We start from the raw sequence: 21,506 nt of genomic DNA, 5'->3' as shown, positions 1-21,506 counted from the left end.
TAATAATCAACCTTTACTATGCAATTGTACCGTACACTGTAGTATATGTGTAACTTTGTACGCAACCTTAATGTATAAATAACCGCACTTATATTAGTAAGATGGGCAATTAATCTACTTACATTTTTACATCTACTTCTCTTACTCTTTCTCCATTAAATCTCTAACAAAGAATTATTTTTTATTTTTTCACGATGGACATACAAGAAATTAGGATACTCTTCTTTGGACACAAGTCCTAACTAATCTTACAAAATAAAAGGGTCCATATTTTAGCAAACAATCATAAACTAATCAAGAGAGACAGCATTTAATGAAGTAATTACGAAAGGTATAAATATGCTTATGTTACTTAAGCTTTCCACTAACTTTTCCTACTTTGCCACTTAATAAATAAATAAAATGACCAAGTCCTTCCAAGAAACTTTACCTCCAACAACTCCCATTCCTAATTACACTATATATAACCCCTCAATATTTCCTGACACCTTAAATTAACAAAGAAAGAAAGAAAAACATTCCTCTTTTCCTCTGAGCAAGTAAACACAAAAGAGTAAATAGTCTCAATATTTATTTGTCATACATGAATTAAAAACTCTCCTATTTTTCCCTCTGTTTTTCCCTGCTTCCAAACAGGACACTAATCACAAACTGAAAGAAAATGGAAGGAAATAATAGAAGTTGGGGAAGAAATTTGAGCAAAAGTTTAAGCAGAAATGTAAGTTCAAGTTGGGGTGTAGAAGATGTTTTTAGCAGCCAAACAAGGCGCAGTGTAAGAGCACATGAAGAAGATGAAGAAGCTTTAAGATGGGCTGCCTTAGAAAAACTTCCCACTTATAGTAGATTAAGGACAAGTGTCCTTAAATCTTATGCTGAAAGTCAAAACCAAAGTAAAATTTTGCACAAGGAAGTTGATGTTAGGAAGCTTGATGTCAATGATAGAATTGAGTTCATTGATAGGCTTTTCAGAGTTGCTGAGGAAGATAATGAAAAGTTTCTCACTAAACTTAGAGACAGAATTGATAAGTAAGTGTGTGTAATCTTTTGTTTTTTTTTTCATGCTTTAAGCAAATTCTATAGTATATATTACTTGAAGTATTTTTTTTTTTGTTAAACTCAAAAGTTTGTTTAGAAGTTAGAATCATGGAAAAGTTTAACCTAGTTCTCAAAATCTTTGATAAATTTTGGTTCATCTTTTATTAAAAAAAAATTATCTCATTTTTTTAATCAAATATTATTACTTGATATACTTTGATTTTCTTTGATGACACAATAATGAATAAACCACTTCATTTATACTTAGGTTAATATTAAGTTTATAGTCAAATATATACAAAAATGATTAGTAATTCACTTTTGGGAAAAACAACAAGAAGAAGAAAACCACCACAGGATTCAAGTGGTTGTGTGCTTTTTTTGTCCATAAAAAATACTAATGAAGATATTATGAGAGCCATCCAGTTACTTCAATAGGGATAGGGATAGGAGTTAGCTCAAGTAAGTAAAACGCTCCTCCTTGACTCCTGAGATTAGAGGTTCGATTCTTACCCCCAGTATTATATTGGGGTTACTAGCCAATAGTAACCTTGTAGGAGTTAGCTCTTGAAATTACTTAATTCCCTAATAAAAAAATTCAGTGACTTTAATTTTTTGACTAGAGTACATAATACCTGAGAAATCAACAACACTTACAAGATAGCTTGTCCACCTAACAATATAATTTATTTATTTTTGAAGTGGATGATAAGAAATGTATTAAATAACATTTTGTTATATTGTTTATTATAATTGATGAGGAATTGAAGTAATTTAAACAAAATTTATTAAAGACAAGGAGTATATCTTAGGTTCTATCCTCTCTAGAATAAACAATAATAAAAAGAATAAAATGGATAATTAAAATATGGTAGTAAATTAGTATTTGTTGACAAAAGTGTGGACCCTTGTCATGGACTAAAAGACTTGTTGATGTCATGATTCTTCTTTAAAATAGTCCAAGTTGTAAAATTATGTTTGTTTGAATGCATGGAAATGTCAAGGATTCCTGTTTATGCTTTTAAGATGTTGTTGTGCACTTGTGTGGGTGTGGCTCTTCTGTTGCTTTCCGCGTTTCCTTTTCATCAATAATTATTGATGTGTTACTTAAGAAATCAAGGAGCAAACATTTCAATCAAGTAGCTAATAATTTGCTTTCTAGATAGAAAGAATGAAAGTTGATCATCTCCTCTTTTTTCTCACTTACTCTTCTTAGGATGACATCATTCCAACACATTTGGTTGTTGGAAATGGACTACTATTCCTACTTTTTACACTATTTTTTTAACGAAAATATGGTCCGATGTATTCATAATTGAGTTTGTCTTGTAAAAAACAGCCTAATATTAATAAAAGAATTAGCTTAATAGTGACTAGGTTAATTTCTTTCGGTGACTAAAAGAACATAATATCTTTATGGTTGACCAGAGGTACTTGAAAATAAGGATTCACGTGTTTTTTCAAAGCCTTGTTAACCATCAAATGGTATGGTGTTTAGCCTATTTAGGTATACTCATTTATAAGATAAGGATAGGAGTTAGTTAGCTCAAGTGGTAGAGCGCTCCCCCTTGGCCCTTGAGGTTAAGGGTTCGATCTTTACTCTCAGCACTATATTGGGGTATTTCCTTAGCATGCTATGCATGCCTTACCAGCCAATGTGTTGGTGTTTCCTACAAGCTAGTAGCCTGGTAGGGGTTAGCTCTTGGGATAACTTAATTTCCAAATAAAAAAAAAAAAAACTCATCTATAAGATAGCAAAACTTATGAAGTGTCAATATAATTGCCGAGTCATACATAACAATTGTTTGATGATTGAGCGTAAATATCATACCTTTTCCATTTCTAGATAATAGGCTTCATGTAGATTCTGATATCAGTTCACATTAATTTGACCTTTCTTTCCTGTCACTATGACGTAATAAAGTTGTAAATTACAATCATGTAAATATGATATTTTGAATACTTTTATTCTAATAATTTTCTTAATAAATTAATTACAGGGTAGGGATTCGGTTACCAACTGTTGAAGTAAGATTCGAGCACCTTACGATTGAAGCAGATTGTTATGTCGGTAACAGAGCTCTTCCAACTCTACCAAACGCAGCTAGAAATTTCGCAGAAGGAATATTGAGTATGATTGGTATTAGACTAGCTGAGAAGAAAAAGCTTACTATCCTCAACGATATATCAGGCATTGTCAAACCATCAAGGTATATAGAGGCCAAATATTGAACATCATAAAGCACACCTACCTCTATCATACACTCTGACATACGTACATTCAAGAGTGTTTGGATCCTCTAGAGTTGTAAAATAACTCTACGGGAAAGAGTTTCAGCAATATTAACTATTGAATAAAAAATCAATGGCTCATATATTCTCTTTCCAAAACTCCCCTTATTTTATATAATCAAAATCCACTCCTAGTTCTTTCCCTTCCACCGATTTAAACCATTGATTTTAAAATGTATGGCTCAGATACAACTCTACATTGTAGAGTTTCTCTAGAAGATCCGGACATATTCATTCAAGATAGGGTCGTTTTCAACATATTAAGGGTCATATTCTATATAATTATCGTATTAAAACAAACTTTTACAATATGAAATACCTAAAATACAAGGATTAGGATAATAGAACTACAACATACAATAAACTTCATAAAACGACGCATTTTATGACCAGGTCTTTTAGACGATAGTCGATAAATCATGATTCAAAAGTTGTTATATGTTGATATATATATGCAAAGTGCATGTATTATGGATATCTTTTTAAAGTATCATGGGTGTGTCTCCTTTTAAAAAAGCTTGACTACTCAGACCACGCACTCCTCGAATCAATTAATATTATTAAGAGCTTCTTTCATAAAGTTGAAAAATTGGTTGGAATTTCAGGGTGCATTCTATTCAACAAAATTTGTTGACTAAATGTATTATATCTAATTAGACCTCATCATCCTTAATACTGTCTTATATTTTACTTCTTTATACTTAATCAATCTTAATTGAACCTGACATACTCCAATCAAGAAAAGATAAAAATGAAATAGCTAGAAGACAACTAATAGATATAATTACTCGAGTAAGTAATAGTAGTATACTAGTTGATGAAAGGCAAAAATGAGCCAAGTTTGTGTTGACAAAATTGGCCTCAGTAAAAGAGAAGTTTGTTAAGGCATTTGAAAAGTTTGTGATATTTGTTGCAGGATGTGCTTATTGTTAGGCCCACCATCTTCAGGAAAGACCACTCTCTTGTTAGCCTTCGCTGGAAAGTTGGACCCCTCATTAAAGGTACTTATATACTTCCTTCGTTATTTTATGTTTACACTATTCGTATATTATTCTTAATTGAAACCCTATTGCTACCTACTTATACTTGGGAGTAGGGATTCTTTTATATCCCCTACTCTCAAGTGTTGACCTATGTAGTTGGGTTGGCTAATCTGAATCTGGTCTAGTAGGATCTTTATTCTTACTCGAGTTTCCAGTAGGGTCCAAAAAAAAATTGTTCTTGATTGGATTAGTATCTAATCTATTATTGAATTTATTTATATATTTTTTGAAAAATATCAAACTTCAATAATTCTACCTAACAAACAATTATAAATAATAATAGTCAAAGACTCCGGATTATTCATTACTACACTGAAAAATAAGTGTTGCAACTAATAAAAAGGGTGCATATTCAGGTAATAAGTTTGTTTGTAATTGAAAAAATAACGCCGTGTGTCTTAATCTTAAACAGGTGAAGGGTGAAGTGACCTACAATGGACATAGGTTAGATGAATTTGTACCTCAAAAAACATCAGCTTACATTAGCCAAAATGACGTTCACATTGGATCTATGACTGTCAAAGAGACGTTGGATTTCTCAGCACGTTGCCAAGGAGTTGGTTCTCGCTTTGGTAATTTAGAATTAAGAATTCCTAGACATTAATTTTAAGCAGAAATTTTCTTTTACAGGTTTTTCATACATATATTTATAAGCATAATTTATGAATGTGTTATAGAGCTCCTAGCTGAACTTGCAAGGAGAGAAAAAGAGCATGGTTTAAAGCCTGACCCAGAAGTTGACCTTTTCATGAAGGTAAATTACAGGATCAAAATTAACAAATCGTGAATAAACATATGTCATGTGAAAAAAAATATTAATTCATCGTATATGGTGGCTTTACAACTTTTTCAGGCAACTGCAATGGAGGGAGTTGAAAGCAATCTCATTGTGGACTACACCCTTAAGGTAAGCTGGATTTCTGTGGATGATACAGATTGATTCCATTAAGCATTATTAACAGCAATAATATGTGAACTTTTTTATTCTCATAATTTTATTTAAATGTGTATACAAGATCCTTAAATGCAACGAACTAGATTCTACTTAAGGGTCATAATGTGTATCATGTCATCATCTGTAAGAATGCTTTAAAATGGTCTAATTTTTAAGAACCACCCTAATTGTTTCTTTTCTTTAATAAAAAAGTGTGCAGCATGCCATCATCCTTCTACAAGCGCTGAAAACATAGAAATACAATCACAAATAAAACTGAATCTTCTTCATTTTTTTTTTAAAAAGTACGCTTATAAGTAAAAAAAAACGTGTAAAAAAACACATAGTAACAAAAAAATGGAACATAATATTATAATCAACTAGAAACACTACCTCATAATCTATGCTAACATTATATGATCAAAACGAAATTTGTAAATAATTTTAAAGTTAAAATTATATATATATGGGCAAGATCACATGAGAATGCTCCTTACATGAGAAATGAGAATGAATCTCAACCACACGATTGAATTAGAGTTGCAACACTTGTTCTTTAGAATTATACTCTCCTAGAAAATTTTGAGCCCAAAAAAAAAATTGAGTTTTTTTTCTTTTAATATTTTTTTTCAAAGTTACATCACTTTTTCATTAGCGTTACATCACTTATTTATAAGAGTTATAGCGCGTAAAATTCATTCTTATTTCTCATGTAAGTATGCATTCTCATATGAACTCACTTCTCTACATATATATATAATACAAATGCAAAAGCGCCGTGGTGTAGGATTAGGAACCGCTTAAAAATATAGAAGTATATATGGTGGCTGTGACAAAGCAGCCAAAATTAGGTCGACAATTTCAGCACCAAAGTGATGATATTTTTTACCTTGGGTCCTCCCACCTACTAATTCTTATTCTTGTGATTTGCATGAATTCATATAAATATAAATGACTACTGCTCATACTTTTTTATAGCTGTTTTAATTTAAAGCTAGATAATGTCGTGGAATTCTACCATTTTGAGTTGGTGAACAACTCATTTTCCTGTTCATGCAAGTTGATCTGGGAGGCACCAAATCAACGTCTATCTACATATGTTCCTTACAAATTTATAATTAAGATTTTGTTTAATTACGCTTTGATGACAGACATAATGATTAATTACAACATTATAATATTACTACCTCATGTCTATAGATATGGAGTACTTCTTACTTTCTACTTTTGAATTTTCCTATACAAAATTTGCAATCTTCCTTTTCCCTTTATTTGATTGATACATAGTCCCGGTGTATGTGGTTCTTACGTCCCGTGACAAGGACTGTTTATTCAAGGAGTAATTGACCTAGTGAGACATCAATTTTCTATGTTTTAAGATCATGACGAAAATCTTTATGTATATTCGAGTGTATCGTATCATTCATATGTATGAGTTTTGCTCATTTGAAACTCTACTCATTATGTGAATTTGTTCATTTGGAGGTTTCGAATGAATATTAAGCAAAAAATATAATCTTGCATGTATAAAGTATAATGTTCACATAATCACAGTATACCGAAATATATGATAAAAGTGTAAAACTATAAAATCTTATCTAGTTTTCCAAAACCCAACTCAAATGGTACGACCATTCTTGAGAGTGAAACAATACTAGTGCAATAAAAAGTAGGTCCTGGCCCAAGAATTGAAATTAGAAGGAATATAAGTTAAAGATAATCTTATCTAGTTATATTGATATTGGATTTTTATATATTGAAAAGAAATCAATTTCCATGATTTTGGTTGACAGATATTAGGATTGGATATATGCCGTGACACTCTTGTTGGAGATGAAATGCAACGTGGTATCTCTGGTGGACAAAAGAAACGTGTCACAACAGGTTATTCTCCAACTGTTTTGACTTTTATTACTTCCTCCATCCATCTGACAATACTCGCTACACTTCTTATTGTAGGAAGTTTCACATTATTTGCTATACTTTTTTTGGGCAATAAATTCTCTCTATCTTACTCTTTTCACATGAGTCTCTTTTCTTTTTACTCTTTAATCCTCTCCAAAAATTGCCTAAGAATCCGTGAATTTAAAAGTGTAACGAGTGATGTGAAACGGAGGAGTATTGATTTTAATTCTATATTTTCTTTGTTTTATTTTCTTTTTGAATTGCCTCACTTGTCTAGTTACAACTTACAAGTAATGCACTCCATGTAAGCTTTCCCTCAATGACTCACAGCCAAACTAATTAGTCCAAAATTTTCTTTGGAAATTCAGTTTGTCTTTATCAAAAAGGAAAAAAGCAAGTTGTTGTGCATGAAATAATTGGTTAGGTAATACACGAATATGACGTTGATATTGATCAAAGACGTTTGTTGATAAACAACTTGTTACATTGAACGTTCAACAACCATTTATGTAGATGATAATAACACCAATTTTATCACAACCCCAAATGTTAGGCACCTCATCCACAAGTCAAAAGAACAAAATGAAGTACTACTAATAATGTAGGTAGTTAGATTTTATGAATTCACGTGGACCAATTTTAAAACTATAACAAAAGTTTAGAAGGATACTATAATTCTTTTAGTTACTAAAATTTATAATAATATACTTTCTCCGTTCTCTTTTAAATAAAACATTTGTTTTTTCATGCAATCAAACGCGCTTCTTTAATCATTAATATCTTTAGTTGTGAACACATAAAAATATAAAAAAAGTTATAATTTGATAGTATGCATCGAGACAAATCTAACAAAATCCCCCTTGACTATATTTTTCTTTATAAAATGGAGATAAATTGAAATTAAAATTGATTAATGAATAGTGTCATTTCACCCAATGTTTCATTTAAAACAGAACAGATAAAGTATTTCTTCTCTACCTTAAACTAGATGGCAAACGTAAAAGGAGAAGTGGGAAGTTTCTTGGGAGATGAAGGGAGTATATTATACGTAAAAAATTATACTAATAACAAATTTATGAAGTTATTAAAATTACTTTCATATCTTTATAAGGCAAAGTAAGAGAGCAATTAAGCACCCAACACTAAGTCCCACAAATAGAAAGAAAATAATAGCACAACGTTTTTTGATGCAAATATCATTATAATATGTATAGATGTTACATAAACATACCAACTTACATAGTTTTTTTCTTTTAAGTAAAAGGTAGTAGTTCAATGGAGTATTACCCCAAATTCTAGGGTATTGCTTGTGGTTCGAATTCTCGTCCCAATAATATATTGGGATTAATCTTGTGATGGTAGTGGGTCTTCAAGCATGTCGTCTTCTATGTTGTTTAACTTTGTACCCAACTTTTGAGTTGACATATCCTGCTAGCTAGTAGCCTAGCAGGGATTATTCTCCAGATCAATTATTTTTCTTAAGGTGCAATATTACATATTGACACCTAACAAATCTTAATTATGTTTATATTTTGAAATGGGCAGGTGAAATGATAGTGGGTCCAACAAAGACACTATTCATGGACGAAATATCGACTGGGCTGGACAGTTCTACGACTTTTCAAATAGTGAAGTGTTTGCAACAAATAGCCCATCTAAATGATTCAACCATCTTAATGTCTCTACTTCAGCCTGCTCCTGAGACGTTTGATCTCTTTGATGATATCATTTTACTATCAGAAGGCCAGATTGTATACCAAGGCCCAAGAGAACATGTTGTTGAGTTCTTTGAAACTTGTGGCTTCCTTTGCCCTGAAAGAAAGGGTACTGCTGATTTTCTTCAAGAGGTACACTTTTTAAGCCTACTACCCACATAATAAACAACCGTTCCTCCCTTTTTACATTTTGAGGTTAAAGTTGTCACGTCGGATTTACGAGCTATCTCGGGGTGCACTGTCTTCACCTAAATTTTGTTGATCTAAACTTATTTTATCTTGCTGGACCTGATCTCACCTTATGTTTAAATTTGATTCGACCTGATCAACCCTCAAACTTATATTATTAAGGTGAAGAGACGACTTTCTTAATGTGTATTTTCCAAATTAGTACGTAGATTGTAAAAGTCAAAATATTGCACTTTTTAGAAAAAGAAAGAGATGAGATTGGAAAATAGCTTAAACAAATCTAAACTTCTAAAGTATCAGCCAATATGCCTTAAAAAAGTTCGAATTGGAATGTGTAGATCAATACCAACACGTGTTATATATATTATGCAGGTTACTTCAAAAAAGGACCAAGAACAGTATTGGGCCGATAGGAGCAAGCCCTACAAGTACATACCAGTATCCGAGTTTGTGGCCCGATTTAAGCGGTTCCATGTTGGGCTAAGACAAGATAATGAGCTTTCAGTTCCATATGATAAGGCCCAATCTCACAAAGCAGCTTTGATATATGAAAGATACTCAGTCCCATACAAAGAACTCCTTAAGGCATCCTTTGACAAGGAATGGATGCTCATCAAGAGGAACCCTTTTGTGTACATCTTCAAAGCTATACAAATCATGATCGTCGCGATCATCACATCAACGGTGTTTATAAGAACAAAGATGCATACTAGGAATGAAGGAGATGGAGCTCTCTACATGGGAGCTTTGATCTTCACTCTTATTATTAACATGTTTAATGGTTTTGCTGAGATGGCTATGATCATGCAAAGACTTCCTGTGTTCTATAAGCATAGGGATCTTCTTTTTCACCCTGCTTGGACTTTCACATTACCGAGTTTCTTACTTGGTATCCCGATATCGATCTTTGAATCAATTGTTTGGACCTCTATGACCTACTATTCCATTGGATTTGCACCTGAAGCTAGCAGGTAATATATACATTGTAGTAGTACTCTGAAGCTAGAAGTCATTTCTAATCATTGTCATACTAATATTAATGCTACATAAACTTAGGCTATGTTTTTTTCAACATCAATAATTTTTTCTGTAAAACTTAAGTCTCTAAGTATAAATCATTTTCAAACAGTTTTCAGTTCAAGGGAAGAGAATAGGGCCTTATTGATTTGTGCAGATCAAAATTGATTTTTATGGATATTATATTTCATAAGTCGAAAGAGGACAAGTCCTTCATATGCTAGGTAATACATGATGTAATGAATACTAACATGAGTTGCTTTTGTTTCAGATACTTCAAGCAACTTCTACTGGTATTCCTGATCCAACAAATGGCTGCTGGAATGTTTCGTCTTACAGCCGGTTTGTGTCGAACTATGATCATTGCAAATACCGGAGGAGCTCTAAGTGTGCTTCTTATGTTCATGCTTGGAGGTTTTATCCTTCCTAAAGGTTAGTTTAAACTTTCAACTTTACTATGAATTCATGCTTTTTTTAACATATTGGAAAGGATTACTAAATCTCACGCATTCTTGTGCATTTACAACTTTAATCAGATCAAATACCCAATTGGTTGGAATGGGGATATTGGGTGTCACCTTTGTCATATGCATTCAACGCTCTTGCTGTAAATGAGATGTTTGCTCCTCGTTGGATGAACAAGCTGGTAAGTTTCATTGTCTTATCGTTTTTACTCAAGTAACAATGTAATTTAAAATAACTAAAGTATCTAGTATAAAAGCGAATGGGATATGAAAACAGAAATATTTTGAAACGAAAAAACCTTGAGTCCTAGCCATTTCTGGATTTCATTAGCACGGAAAACCTCGAATCCTAGTAAAATGTTGACATTATTCCTGATTTGCAGGCTTCAGATGGCCAAACTCCTTTAGGTGTACAAGTGTTGAAGAATTTCAGTGTCTTTCCACACAGATATTGGTATTGGATAGGAGCAGCAAGTCTTGTTGGATTTATATGTTTTTGCAATCTTGGTTTCACTGTTGCACTTACCTACCTTAACCGTAAGTTAACATCTAAGTTTTTTAAACGAAATAATGCATAATTTTCCCATTCATCTTTTATATTGATTTTGCTCCCTATTATGGAAATAGCTCTTGGAAAGCCACAAGCAATAATCCCCAAAGACGATGAAGATGACATGGAAGATGACCAAATACATAATAGGTCTAAGAAAAATTTATTCTCTGCTGATGGAAACAATACAAGTAAGAGAATTAGTGATATATACATCTAAGTTAATTATCAAGATTGTATAGATTTCTATATTCATGTTTTATTTCGGAACAACATTACAGGGGAGATGGCACTTCGAAGAATAATGAGTCGGTCCAATCCTAATGGATTAAGCAGAAATGATGATGTATCTTTAGAGGCAACAAATGGGGTTGAACCTAAAAGAGGGATGGTTCTCCCTTTTACTCCACTTGCTATGTCCTTTGATGAAGTGAACTACTTTGTTGATATGCCTCCGGTGAGTGACCTTTCGCCATACATTATAAGTTATAGAAGTATGCATTAGTAGACTAAAATAAATTCTAGCGCATTATTGGCTGTGACTTAATGTTTAATGAAGGTTTTCTTATCCCACAACAAATGCATTTGAAGTTTTATAGTTTTAGGATCCCCTTTATATTGTATCTGCATATTATGACACCTACGTATTGTTTGGTACTTTTAGGAAATGAAGGAACAAGGTGTACCAGAAGATAGGCTACAACTCCTTCGAGAAGTTACTGGCGCATTCAGACCAGGAGTTTTAACTGCTCTAATGGGGGTTAGTGGAGCTGGAAAGACAACTTTGATGGATGTTCTAGCTGGAAGAAAGACAGGAGGTTACATTGAAGGCGATATTAGAATTTCCGGTTTTCCCAAGATACAAGAAACTTTTGCTAGAGTATCAGGTTATTGTGAACAAACTGATATCCATTCTCCTCAAGTCACGGTTAAAGAGTCTTTATTATACTCAGCGTTCCTCAGGCTCCCTAAAGAAGTCTCTACAGAAGAAAAACTCGTAAGGATTCATGCTATTGCACTGTATTCCTCTATATAACAACAAATTATTTTTTCTCTTCACTTAATTTATATTTAACCATATGTTTTACGTTGAAGAGAGCATGTCCTTGATGTGTGCTCGTATATGATGTGATTCTAATGAAATTCATTCATGATTTTTGCTAGATTTTTGTTGACGAAGTAATGGAATTAGTAGAGCTTGATAGCCTCAAGGATGCATTGGTAGGGTTACCAGGAATAACAGGGTTATCAACAGAACAAAGAAAGCGGTTGACGATTGCAGTAGAACTTGTTGCTAATCCCTCAATCATTTTCATGGACGAGCCAACTTCAGGTCTTGATGCTCGAGCGGCAGCCATTGTCATGAGGACAGTAAGAAACACTGTAGATACTGGAAGAACTGTGGTTTGCACAATTCACCAACCTAGTATTGATATCTTTGAAGCTTTTGATGAGGTAATTTACAAACTATTTGTACACTTAACATATTCAGTTTTCCATTTCTAATAATAATATGGTTCGTTTTATATTTCAGCTACTTTTAATGAAAAGAGGAGGACAAGTAATCTACTCAGGGCCATTAGGTCGAAATTCACACAAAGTAGTCGAGTACTTTGAGGTAATTAACTACTTAATTATCATTTTTATGCAACTTAATCATAATTTAGCACCATTTGCATGTATGAATTTAATACATGATCTAAGTGCAAAATTGCTTATATAATTGTAGGCGATTCATGGAGTTCAGAAAATCAAAGATAAGTACAACCCTGCAACATGGATGTTAGAAGTGAGCTCAATTGCAGCCGAAGTGAGGCTAAACATGGACTTTGCTGAGTACTATAAGTCATCATCGCTTCACCAGTAAGTTGATCTCAAATTTGCTTTCCCGAGTATGTTGACATGAAAATAAGTACGTACCTATGATATATATATGAATTATTAACCTGTTTTCTGATTATGATTTTTGAGCAGAAGAAATAAGGCATTGGTAAAGGAACTAAGTATACCACCAAGTGGAGCAAAAGACTTATACTTCACTAGTCAATATGCTCAATCAACATGGGGACAATTCAAATCATGCCTTTGGAAACAATGGATGACTTATTGGAGAAGTCCCAGCTATAATCTTGTTAGATACTTTTTCACCTTGGCTGCTGCTCTTATTGTTGGAGCTATCTTTTGGAAAGTTGGTACCAATTTGTAAGTGTTATTTATCTTCCATAATCATCTCTCACCTTTTTATACATTCTTCTTGTCAGGAATCAGTTGTCATATTGTCCTAACCTCTCACAATTACGGATATGAAATATAAAAAAAGATATCCTTTATAATAGACTCATAGTTGTGTTATGTGAATGTGACTATGTGAGTATCCTCACACCGTTAATTACCATGACTTAATTTGAATAAAGGTATGTTAGGCGTTGTTGTTCAGTAAAAAGTATGTTAGATTTTTCAAAAGTAAGTTCAGCAAAAGAATGTGTCTAATTTAGCAAGGATATATGAAAATTACTGATGAAATCCAATGTGTATTAACTATTTGGACCTCATAAAAATGACAGGGATAATGCAAATAGTCTAACCATAGTCATCGGAGCCATGTATGCTGCTGTACTCTTTGTTGGAATCTGTAATTGTGGAACAGTTCAGCCGGTGGTTGCTGTTGAAAGAACAGTTTTCTATAGAGAAAGAGCTGCAGGAATGTACTCTGCAATGCCATACGCCATTTCGCAGGTGTGTGAATTAAGCTCATCATATTTGTGATGATTGTTAGTTTTTCTTGCGTTTGAGAAGTAATTAACATGGAATTTTGTCTTTGTGTTCCACAGGTTGTTGTTGAAATACCTTATATATTCGTGCAAGCGGCATATTATTCACTCATAGTGTATGCTATGGTGAGCTTCCAATGGACTGCAGGAAAATTCTTCTGGTTCTTCTTTATCACGTTGTTCTCGTTCCTTTACTTCACTTACTATGGTATGATGACTGTCTCCCTCACACCAAATCACCAAGTTGCTTCCGTCTTTGCTGCTGCTTTCTATGCCCTCTTCAACCTCTTTTCCGGGTTCTTCATCCCTAGACCGGTATGATCTCTATCACATCCTATATTTGATCATATTGTTGTTGATTATTTAGAAATCTAGCAACAAATTTTATACATCAAAACTAAAGTATCACCATCATCTACTAGCTCTGTCATAATGGTTTAATTTTGGTCTCAATATGCCATACATGTGCTTCAATATATAACATTTGAGACTATATGCAATTTGAAATATTTATGAACAAGAACATGTATATTAACCTCGTAAGAATTAACCCTTCGCCTTCAAACATTGTTATTCAACTGGCTTTAGGGTCTTACACAAACTACCTATATACGAGTAAGATGCAAAATAAGGAAACAGTTCTTCACCTGAACTTGTTAGTCTTGATCAAACTTGATGAGCTCAAAGAGAAACCTAATTGGACATAATCAACCCTAATCAACACTTACACTTAATTGGACATAATTAGCCCTAATCACAACTAAAACTAAATTTCTTCGAGGTGATGAAAAGAGCGCATTGTAAATCACTTGTGATCAATATAACAAGTCACAGCTCAATAAACGAAATCTTTACAACATAAAATGGAAAAGCCAACATGACACCAACTCAATCACACCAATAAATACAACTATGACTTATCACCCATATCAATTTTTGCCTAGATGTTATACTCCTAGCTTTATGTTTCCATGACTAAATTTTTTTTTGGTGGTTGTGAATTTCAGAGAATACCAAAATGGTGGATATGGTACTACTGGATCTGCCCTGTGGCATGGACTGTTTACGGGTTGATAGTGTCACAATACGGCGATCTAACACAAACGATCAAAGGCACTGGAATGACACCTGATCCTATGATTAAGCAATACATACAAGTTCATTTTGGGTATGAGCCTGATTTTATGGGTCCAGTAGCTGTGGTCTTGGTTGGTTTTACGGTCTTCTTCGCCTTCTTGTATGCCTATTGCATTAGAACACTCAACTTCCAAATGAGGTAGAAACTAGAAAGTAGTCAGTAAACATGTAATAAAAAAGTTTTACTATTAGGTTAATTACATTTTGAAGAGAAAGTTGTAAATATGAGAAGCAATTGTGATATTGATTAGCTTATACTTTGAAATTGTGCATGTATTAGGAGATATAAATATGTATATATCTCCCACTAGTATGATCATCTAATTACTAGTAATGCATTATGTAATGTGAAATTGTATATGATTATTTTTATATATAAATCTAATTTTTGGTGCATAAGTTAATATAAGCTACAAGTTTCACGGAAGTACTGATAGTAGTATCTTCTTATAATAGTACTACTCTCTCTATGTTTTTAGTTTCAACAGTTTGATCGATTAATTGAAGTTACTTCATGGAAAGGATGGATATTAAAAAATGTCTGATATATCACAAATTATTAGAATCGACAGTCAGACGAACTCAATATTGAATTTTTCTAACAAGCCTATTCTATTTTGCGCTAACTCAACACTATTTTAGTCATCTCTTCTCTTTTCCTTCCTTTGTCTTCTTCATTCTCGAACTACAACAGACAATTTCAGAAAATAACTCGATAGTCTTACTGAACGGATTAAACTAGTCACTAAATTGATTAAATTAGTCACTAAATGGGTTAGAAAATGTCATTACTGAATGGATTAAAGTGGTCACGAAATAGATTCAACTGGTCAAGATCGATCCTACAGAGAGAAAGTTGTTCTATGATTAATCCTTAAATAGTGGTAATAATATCAATAATGGTTGAATCACTAATCAATACACAAATAAAAGTCTCTAAAGTTAATTTCCACTAGCATGAATTAATATAATAATAATTCCTACCCCATACTAATCAATTAAATATTCACAAGGAAAAGTACCAAAGCATGGATTATGCACTAGAGTGCACAATGCTCATTGTGCATCCGAAAGAACATACAATTCATATAAAAGAACATTGCGAACTTTTTTCAACAACTTTTCAAGATAAAAATAACACGCCATTTAAAATTAAATAAGATGTAAATCTCCAATTATAAAAGAACATAGGTCGTAATTAATAGAACATATTGTAAATGAACATATAGTTTAAACTAAAAGAACATATCTTTTGTATTCAAATTTGAAAAAAGGAATATCGGAAACAACCTTTAAAAAGTTAAAATAAGTTGCGAAATTTAAGGAAATATCATTTTTAAAAATCATGGAATCTTTAAATATTAAAACTACGTCGTTTAGAAGAGGGTGCATCATCCTCTACATTCACTTGAGTGCATGTTCCTATTTGCAGAAAAGTACACCCTATAAAATACCATAAACCTCTGTCAAGTATCTATGACTTCCCGAATATGCTATCAAGCCTACTCTACATGGAATAATCATGAAAATTAGTTAAAGACATGAAACACATCCCTCTATCTTCCTAGCTAATAATCCATTCTACTACCTACATAGTGAAGAACTTCATGTCTTTAATAAAATACTCAAATCTGCCAATACCAAACTCTCATTGTGATCAAGATAAAGTAATGATAACAATACTAATTATCTCTAATCTAGTATTAAAATTGCATAATCAATTAAGCAAGAACAAATAAACAACTAATGTGAGAATATAAATGAATAATCATGAGTTGATTCCTACTAGGGTTCAACCTAACCATAGATAAAAGAACTACTCAAGCATAATTGAAATAAATAAAGAAACTAGAGAGCAATAATTAAACTTCATAACAGAAAACAAAAAGAAAAGAAGAAGAAATAAATACTTGAATTAGTTAAAGAATGGTATGGTCTTGGAGAACAACAATAAACTCTCCAAAGAAAATTAAATATCAAGTCTACAGTATGAGAGGGTGAGTCTCCGCAAGTAATTCCTAATGTATACTTCCTCCGTTTTTTTATAGATGCTACATTTCCCTTAAATAGAAATGTCATAATAGATGCTACATACCATAAATGGATTCATTTTCACCATAAAAATCTTAAAATACTATTAAAAAGTTAATGGTCCCCCACCTTCTCTTTTAAAATACTCATACTTTTTCCTTAATAAATGTTTTTTTATTCAAAAAGTGGTGGTCCCCTACTTTCTCTCTCTACCTTTCTTAAAAACCCCCCACTTTCTCTATGTAGCAAGAATAAAAACACGGAGGAACAATAAGACAGTAACCTAGTATGACTAAGTTAGTAAGTTACAAGATAGATCATTAAATGGGAAATTAATCTGCGCATATGCATAGCAGGCTTCAGAAAAACAATGTGAATTTGTAGAGCCCACATCTCCCGTTATATTACTCGTCTTGGGTCGTGCAACCCATCATTGAAAATATCTTCAAGTCTACTTTTCAATGTCGCTGGAATAAGTAATTACCAATTTACCATTATCGTGTCAAAAGTTATGGACAAAAGAGTAGACATGACTCAATTTCCACAATTCTTAATTTCATTTAATTCCAACTTCATTTTGGCTCCAATTTGCACTCAAAGATATTCATAATGATCCTTATCGACGTGATTCCTTCCCGTTGCTCCTAATACTCAAGCTTGTCCAATCATACTACAATTATGTTTTTAAACTTATCAAAGAACACCTAAAACGCGCAAAAGGAGTAATACTACACAACTTAAGTAATTATATGCAATTATGAACTATAATGCAGCTCAAATGCACCTAAATACAATATGAAGATATGATACATCAGGTATGAGAGGAAATTACATTTGAAAAGCTGGGATAGTCTCTGCTCCCAAAATGTCTTGGTGAGATGGGGTTCGTTCTGAGACCTATTTGTTTCTAATGAGGCATTATTTGGATGACTGTTTATGCCAAATTCTGATCAGGCAGAACTTAGCTGAGGATCTACAGCTAATGAAATTACAGCTACAAATTACGGAAAATGCTAGTTATGAAAAGGAACAAAGACAAGGAAGAACAAGGCACCAAGAAATGGTGACGCGGAAAACCCCAAGGAAAAGGGTAAAAACCGCGGGTGGAATTGAGTCCACCAATCCACTATGTGAGAGAGTTACAACTTATAGCTAGCAGCTTGCAGCTTGCACTAGATACACTTGTAGATATTGTAAATGTAGAAGAGAAAATATAAGTGCAAATGTAATGTAAAGGCTTATGCTACCCGGATTGTTTCCCCTTCTATTTATACTAATACATTTTTATAACGTTATTCCCTACATTTGAACGTTACATAACTAACTCCTAAGAAGGTGCCATGAACTCCTAAAATCAAGGGATATCTTCTCTTCTGCTCAACAACCACTTCCGTCCTATTTTTTAGGCACAACAACGTTGCTTGACTTGGTCATGATCTGCCTCCATTGCTCTTCAACCTGATTACCTTACGGACTTCATAACTGCTTGCTGTAGCTGCTACCTGGTGCCTTCTAGTTGTGGCAATCATCTTACCTGCAAATTCCAGCTTAGGAGAAAATTCAGGACATAACAATTGTCCCTAACTTGTGGTGCCAACCTAGGCGCAACTAAGTTGAAGTCACAAGTTACCAAACAGAATAAAATATTCGTTAGAAAAGGATAAACTAGTGTTTTACTTAGAATTTCTATCTTTTTGCCTCTAAAAAGGAGATCTCTTGAAGATAAATTCCGGCTTAAAAGATAAAATTTCCTTTTGCCTAAAAGATAATTTTCCTTGGGAAAATATATCGCATGATTACTTGTTATCAGCTTAAAAGATAAATTTTACGCAACATTTAATATCTATCTGTTGGCCTAGATTACCGTTGAACTACTAGTATTTAAGGATCTTTTAACCCTCCCTGAGACCTCACTTTACTCCTTTGCGAACTTTTCTTCTTCTCAGGTAAAATTTCTTTTCCTCTTTCTTTCGTTCTTTTTCCTTTCTTCTCCTTGATGGGCAAGGCAATTGACGATGTGCCTTCGTCAGTCACTGCGCAAGAGATAGATGAGCTTAAGAAACTGGGGAATTTCCCTGAAGGCGCTCAAATTATCATCCCTTCTGAGACATGCAGACCCGAATTTTGCCCAGAAGATTATGTTTGTTTCTACGAGCATCCCTTTCTATTGGGCTACAACTACGAATTTACACCTCTCACCAGATCCTTTATGGAAGTCCTTCACCTTTCACCAGGCCAGCTGATGCCAGCCTTGTGGAAAACCTGCTTGGCACTAGAAACCCTAACCGATACCTGGCATCACCCTTTTTCCCTGAATGAACTCCTGACAGCCTACAGTGTCAGAAAATCAGCTAAGGGTTTCATTACTTTTAGGGCTAAGGCTCCTTACCCTCCACTAATAGATGGCACAATTTATTCTGACTCTGTCTGGAAAACCAGATACTTTTTCGTAGTAAAAGACTCTCTAGGTGAAGCTAGGAGTTTTCTGGTTGGGGGATGGTCTAATAAAGGTACTTATTCATCTAATTTTGCCTTTTATTCCTAAAAATGAATTAACTAGGTTCTTACCTTGTTTTTCCTGCAGGTCTTGGTCCTATAATCTCCCAGATACCCGAACAAGCAGAGAGATTAGCAGGCCTATCTGACTTACCCATTGAGGAACGCACCTACACTGCCCAGCTGAAATTACTCCACTAGACTCAAAGATTCCCTCTCGCACGAACTCAATGTCTTCAGGTATAGACAGGTCATGATTGTCTTATTATTATTCTGAGATTTAATTTAGACTCTTCGACTAAACTAACTATCTGCCGCATGCAGCTCAAGCTAAGTCTAGCACTCTTTCTGATGAGGATGCCATGGACAGGCTGAAAAATAGAAAACGACCAGCAGCTCCTTCTACCCACTCTCAGGTTGAGAAACCCCCCCGCAAACATCTACGCTCAGCTTCAGTTCATACTGTCATAGACATCACGTCTAAACTTCCTAAGGAAGAGGAGTTCCTGGTGAGCTTACCTACTGACTTCCTAGCTGAGGAAGGTTTGGAAGGTGGTATCTGGCCTTCAGCTGAAAAACTGTTGTTCCCAGCCGCGCAGAGGAGGCTCAAAGGGCAGGACCCAGAAGTAACTCTAAATCACGCTGTCCAACTATCTCTACATGTTAGGCATATTAAAAATATTATCTTACGCATTAAACATTGGTACACCTTATATTCTTATACCCCTCCTTTCTTATGCCAGCTTACCCAGAATTGCCTAGCTGCTCGGGACAGCCTACGAACTGTGGCCTCCCTTCAGGATAAGGTGGCCCGGCTGCAAAAGGACAACCTTAGCCACCAAACCAAGCTGGAGAGGGAGAAGCAGGCTAGGCTGGATGCTGAGAGCAAACTGGCTGCTGAATTAGAGCTGATGAAGAAAGAGAGATTGGAGAAGGATGAAAAATTAGCTGCAGCTGCACAAGAGATCGAGCGCCTGATAGCCACTGCTAAAGATGCTGAAGAGAGGGATCTAGACATTCAAGCTGAAGCCAAAATCATAGAGACAGCTAAACTAGCTTACCTGATCCGCTTCAAAAATTTGGACGACAAAGGCGTTAATGCCTACATTGATAGGTATCTTAAGCTGGACTCCATGGCTTCTCTAGAAGCCTTGGCTATGGGCAGCAAGGCAAACGATTCTGAGCAATCCACAGCTGAGTCCCCAACTACAATTGGCCAGCAAGAAGATGTTGTTCCTGGCGACAAGGAAAAAGTTGTCGGTGACGATGCTAGTGTAGTTTCTTAATTACCTTAGCTGCCTGTTAATGTCTCCTCAAAACATTTTATCTTTAGTTTAGTTTTTACCATTGCCTATGGGGGTAATGTGTCTATGTATGAACATATTTTTAGCTTTTGATACTCAATCGTTTGAATTTATCCGTTGTCTTTTGATCTTATGTTTTGAAAGTTCAGTAAGTACTTATGTTGCATGCATGCTTTTGCTCATTGATTTCAAACAACCAGTTTACCTGGAGTATTTGCTGTTTGTCTTTGGTTGGGCCCGTTTGCTTGGCGCTACGACCATTTAGCTAAGTTCTAGTGCTTCAACTCTTAGCTGCTTGGACTGGTGCTTCGACCTTGTAGTATATCTTCACAAGTCCAGCTACTCATCTGGGTGCTGCGACCCCTTGCGTTTGCCTGCGCATGGATAGAACTTAGGTGGCCTGCTTTTATAAGCGGTAATCGTAAAGTACTTAAGTCATCATAAAAATTAGCATTTTGCTTACCTGGTGGACCAATGCCTTATGCAAAACAATGGTTGCCTTACTTGAAGATTATGGCGTCTATGGCCCGGTAGTAACCTGGCTGATGCCCCAGGTTAGAAATGATACAGCTTGAGATTGAGAAGCGTTCCAGCTTCTGGGTACTGCTTTTCCATCCTTAGTA

At 34.2% G+C, this 21,506-nt stretch overlaps 1 protein-coding gene across 1 annotated transcript; it reads left to right on the top strand.

Moving 5' to 3' along the window:
• The first annotated feature begins 480 nt into the window (after positions 1-480).
• Positions 481-15,451, top strand: LOC104883146 (ABC transporter G family member 36). Its single transcript, XM_010667615.4, has 22 exons — positions 481-1,026; positions 3,036-3,245; positions 4,244-4,328; positions 4,783-4,942; positions 5,048-5,124; positions 5,224-5,277; positions 7,098-7,188; positions 8,755-9,056; positions 9,486-10,084; positions 10,402-10,562; positions 10,667-10,776; positions 10,978-11,131; positions 11,222-11,335; positions 11,426-11,601; positions 11,809-12,141; positions 12,309-12,599; positions 12,679-12,762; positions 12,874-13,007; positions 13,119-13,346; positions 13,709-13,880; positions 13,976-14,230; positions 14,923-15,451. The coding sequence occupies exons 1-22, from the start codon at positions 662-664 to the stop codon at positions 15,193-15,195; spliced, it is 4,428 nt and encodes a 1,475-aa protein (XP_010665917.1). The 5' UTR covers positions 481-661; the 3' UTR covers positions 15,196-15,451.
• Positions 15,452-21,506: the final 6,055 nt, after the last annotated feature.

Source organism: Beta vulgaris, chromosome 9, assembly GCF_026745355.1.
Source record: "Beta vulgaris subsp. vulgaris cultivar EL10 chromosome 9, EL10.2, whole genome shotgun sequence".
Taxonomy (NCBI): domain Eukaryota; kingdom Viridiplantae; phylum Streptophyta; class Magnoliopsida; order Caryophyllales; family Amaranthaceae; genus Beta; species Beta vulgaris.
This window is presented reverse-complemented; position numbering and strand designations above follow the sequence as displayed.

Excerpts from the sequence above, each read along its gene's own strand:
- LOC104883146 (XM_010667615.4), top strand. The coding sequence starts at position 662 with ATGGAAGGAAATAATAGAAGTTGGGGAAGAAATTTGAGCAAAAGTTTA. Across the intron at positions 10,563-10,666 it reads AGGTTTTATCCTTCCTAAAG|ATCAAATACCCAATTGGTTG; the intron begins GTTAGTTTAAAC and ends AACTTTAATCAG. Across the intron at positions 12,142-12,308 it reads TCTCTACAGAAGAAAAACTC|ATTTTTGTTGACGAAGTAAT; the intron begins GTAAGGATTCAT and ends GATTTTTGCTAG.